Source organism: Oncorhynchus gorbuscha, unplaced genomic scaffold, assembly GCF_021184085.1.
Source record: "Oncorhynchus gorbuscha isolate QuinsamMale2020 ecotype Even-year unplaced genomic scaffold, OgorEven_v1.0 Un_scaffold_3398, whole genome shotgun sequence".
In the NCBI taxonomy this organism is placed as follows: domain Eukaryota; kingdom Metazoa; phylum Chordata; class Actinopteri; order Salmoniformes; family Salmonidae; genus Oncorhynchus; species Oncorhynchus gorbuscha.
In genome coordinates this window covers 2,980-7,500 of record NW_025747648.1, presented here as the reverse complement: position 1 = coordinate 7,500, position 4,521 = coordinate 2,980, and the positions used below count along the sequence as shown (strand labels likewise).

Sequence of the window (4,521 nt, the reverse complement as noted above, 5' to 3'; positions counted from 1 at the left end):
CAGACTTTTTTCATTTTCTCTCTCAGGGACCTTCAGGACTTAGATGACTCCACCCAGCTTCCTCTGCTCTGCCACTTCTCTGAGACTGCAGAGGGACTCACCACCATCCGAGCATTCAGGCCAGTGTACCATACACACACACAGGCACACACACAGGCACACACACACACACACACGCACACACACGTGTGACAGAGTGGAAATTTCGCCCAGAGCATCGTTACACAACATACTCAAGAAGCACTTATAGGTTTTAGGAAGGCAGTAACACTGTACTTAGTGATCCGAAACTCGAAACAAAGTGGTGGATTTGTTGACACTGGAGGTTAATTCCTTTGCGTAGATGTTATATTAGTGTGAACAACTTGAATCCCATCTAGGAGTCTTCCAACCCATCCAGAACCATTCATTCATGGAGGAAGGAGGACATCACAAACCCAAATCTTTCTCTTGATCCAGAATGACATGAATCCCACTCCAAACATTTCACGAACATTCCTCCTTTTCCCCAGAATCGTGGTAATTCAACATTAAACAGCTCTCACGGTTACTACCCCTCAGACAGCCTCTTCCTCCCTGAAGACTTCCTCATCTTGGCAGCACTGTGGCTTCTCTCTCTTTCTCTCTTGGTTCAATGTTAGATGTCACTTAGCTATGTAGCAGCCATGGTCCAACTCCCATCATCAGGCACCATAGTCCAGTCCTGAAACAATCCCACTTCAGTGTTTGTCTACCGGAGATGGTTCTATGAACCATAACCAGGACTGGGACCTGGAGACGTGCGGACGAACACAGTCTAGAGACGCCGGGTTCAAACCTGGTCACATGGGAAATCATCTGGTAGGTATTAGCTATATTTATTTTCCATTTGTTATTCAGACATGAATCTCGATTCAAGCAGAAGATGCTGGAGCTGACAGATACCAACAACACAGCCTACCTGTTCCTCTCTGCTGCCAACCGCTGGTTGGAGGTCAGAACGGTGAGAGAACATTCATGTCCATGATTCAACCATGACATTATTAATAAGATATGGGACTATTGTAATACTAATGGTATATTACTGAGTATTCAACACAATACTCCCTGGTTTCTTATCACACTGAGCTGCACAATTAGAATAAATTACTTTTTGAGATTAAAGCTAAATGCTGTGTTGAATTCACAACTTCAAATTCTCTCTCTCCCTCTAACTATCTTATCTGACTCTTTCTCTCTCAGGACTACCTGGGTGCTGTCATTGTGTTAACAGCAGCAGTAGCCTCAATATGGAGCTCTGGCAAGAACCTTCCCTCTAGCATGGTGGGGTTAGGCCTGACCTACGCGCTTACAGTGAGTCAACGTGTTACACGGCTGTGTGTAGAGGCAGGTGAAGGAGTCAGGCGCAGGAGAGCAGAGATGTCCGAGATGTGTTATTTAATGGGCAAGTCCACAAACATACAGGTCAGGAACAATAACAAAAAACAAACGCCCTCGACAACCGAGAAACCAGTTATTCACGGAAGGAGGGAAAAACAACACTCCTAAATATATACACACTTGGTATAATACGTGGAAACAAAATAGGCACAACCTTAACGAGCAACATCAACCTTAACGAGCAACATCAACCTTAACGAGCCACATCAACCTTAACGAGCCACATCAACCTTAACAAGCCACATCAACCTTAACGAGCAACATCAACCTTAACGAGCCACATCAACCTTAACAAGCAACATCAACCTTAACGAGCAACATCAACCTTAACGAGCCACATCAACCTTAACGAGCCACATCAACCTTAACGAGCCACATCAACCTTAACGAGCAACATCAACCTTAACGAGCCACATCAACCTTAACAAGCCACATTAACCTTAACGAGCAACATCAACCTTAACGAGCCACATCAACCTTAACGAGCCACATCAATCTTAACAAGCCACATCAACCTTAACGAGCAACGTCAACCTTAACGAGCCACATCAACCTTAACGAGCCACATCAACCTTAACGAGCAACATCAACCTTAACGAGCCACATCAACCTTAACGAGCCACATCAACCTTAACGAGCCACATCAACCTTAACAAGCCACATCAACCTTAACGAGCAACGTCAACATCAACCTTAACGAGCCACATCAACCTTAACGAGCAACATCAACCTTAGCGAGCAACATCAACCTTAACGAGCCACATCACACGAATAATCCCGCACAAACCTAGGCAGGCAACAGGGGTAATTATACACACAGAAATGAAGGCAAATGAAACCAGGTGTGAAAAAAGCAAAGAGAAAACGAACAGAAAAGGAAAAAAGGATCGGTGAAGACTAGTAGACGCCGAGCGCCGCCCGAACAAGGAGAGGAACTACCTTCGGTGGAAGCCGTGACACAACGTCTCCCCAATGTAGACGCCGAGCGCCGCCCGAACAAGGAGAGGAACTACCTTCGGTGGAAGCCGTGACACAACGTCTCCCCAATGTAGACGCCGAGCGCCGCCCGAACAAGGAGAGGAACTACCTTCGGTGGAAGCCGTGACACAACGTCTCCCCAATGTAGACGCCGAGCGCCGCCCGAACAAGGAGAGGAACTACCTTCGGTGGAAGCCGTGACACAACGTCTCCCCAATGTAGACGCCGAGCGCCGCCCGAACAAGGAGAGGAACTACCTTCGGTGGAAGCCGTGACACAACGTCTCCCCAATGTAGACGCCGAGCGCCGCCCGAACAAGGAGAGGAACTACCTTCGGTGGAAGCCGTGACACAACGTCTCCCCAATGTAGACGCCGAGCGCCGCCCGAACAAGGAGAAGAACTACCTTCGGTGGAAGCCGTGACACAACGTCTCCCCAATGTAGACGCCGAGCGCCGCCCGAACAAGGAGAGGAACTACCTTCGGTGGAAGCCGTGACACAACGTCTCCCCAATGTAGACGCCGAGCGCCGACCGAACAAGGAGAGGAACTACCTTCGGTGGAAGCCGTGACACAACGTCTCCCCAATGTAGACGCCGAGCGCCGCCCGAACAAGGAGAGGAACTACCTTCGGTGGAAGCCGTGACACAACGTTTCCCCAATGTAGACGCCGAGCGCCGCCCGAACAAGGAGAGGAACTACCTTCGGTGGAAGCCGTGACACAACGTCTCCCCAATGTCACACAAACATGAATATACCTACAGAACAGAAACAACATACAGGATCAACTTCATCAAATGAGAATCTTTTTAAGAACAAGCCCTTATTTACCTGGATCTGATTGCAGTTATATTTACAAGATGTCAAGGCAGCAAGTGTTTAGACAACATATTCAGTAGAATATTTATGGAACTGTACAGAGAAGGACTGCATCAGTCACATTAATGAGAGGAGTGTTGTTGACAGTCCTTCCTCTCCCACTGCCAGTAGATGTGAAACAATAGAAGCTGTATTGTCCTCAGCATCCATCTTTGTTTGTACTGTAACAGTACTGTTTTCTGTAGGCTTATCACTCCTCAGAGAGCATGGCCCTTCCACGACTCTTCTCCTTCTCTTCTGACTGATCAGCCTTTATGTATTCTTCTCAACCATTAAATACCTTTGGTTTACCTCATATTGTCCAAGGCAATGGGCAAAAAGACTCCCACTCAGACTTATTACAATAATAATAATAACAATTATTATAATTAATAGTGTTATTAATAATAGTATTATTTCTATACCTAGTAAGGACACTTCATAGAACATGGATTAAATATATATTGTGTTTACCTCCCGTTACCCAGGTGACCAACTACCTGAACTGGGTGGTGAGGAACCTGGCTGACTTAGAGGTCCAGGTGGCTGCTGTCAAGAAGGTCAACAGCTTCCTGAGTACAGAGTCTGAGAACTACGAAGGCTCCATGGGTAAACTAAACACTCCCACACCAAATGCTGTTTCCCAATACCCTGGAGTCTCTTGTGACAGAGGCTGGACAGTGCACACACAAGATGTGGTTTAACACACAGTCAATAGAACAGGGTAATGGAATCCTGCTGAAACACACAGTCAATAGAACAGAGTAATGGAATCCTGCTGAAACACACAGTCAATAGAACAGAGTAATGGAATCCTGCTGAAACACACAGTCAATAGAACAGGGTAATGGAATCCTGCTGAAACACACAGTCAATAGAACAGAGTAATGGAATCCTGCTGAAACACACAGTCAATAGAACAGGGTAATGGAATCCTGCTGAAACACACAGTCAATAGAACAGGGTAATGGAATCCTGCTGAAACACACAGTCAATAGAACAGGGTAATGGAATCCTGCTGAAACACACAGTCAATAGAACAGGGTAATGGAATCCTGCTGAAACACACAGTCAATAGAACAGAGTAATGGAATCCTGCTGAAACACACAGTCAATAGAACAGGGTAATGGAGTCCTGCTGAAACACACAGTCAATAGAACAGGGTAATGGAGTCCTGCTGAAACACACAGTCAATAGAACAGGTTCTATTTGGTTCTGTGTTCCGAGATCAAATCAAATACAATTGTATTTGTCACATGCGCTGAA

The 4,521-nt window shown here is 46.2% G+C and overlaps 1 protein-coding gene across 3 annotated transcripts in view; it reads left to right on the top strand.

Annotated features, from left to right (window-relative positions):
- LOC124027626 (ATP-binding cassette sub-family C member 9-like) overlaps window positions 1–3,863 on the top strand; it is a gene marked incomplete at both ends in the record, with an annotated part of 38,219 nt that extends 34,356 nt beyond the window's left edge. For all 3 annotated transcript variants that reach the window (XM_046339996.1, XM_046339995.1, XM_046339994.1), the window contains 4 exon segments: window positions 27–119; window positions 880–982; window positions 1,222–1,332; window positions 3,743–3,863. In XM_046339996.1, the coding sequence (XP_046195952.1) occupies window positions 27–119; window positions 880–982; window positions 1,222–1,332; window positions 3,743–3,863 (428 nt within the window).
- Between the last annotated feature and the right edge of the window lie 658 nt (window positions 3,864–4,521).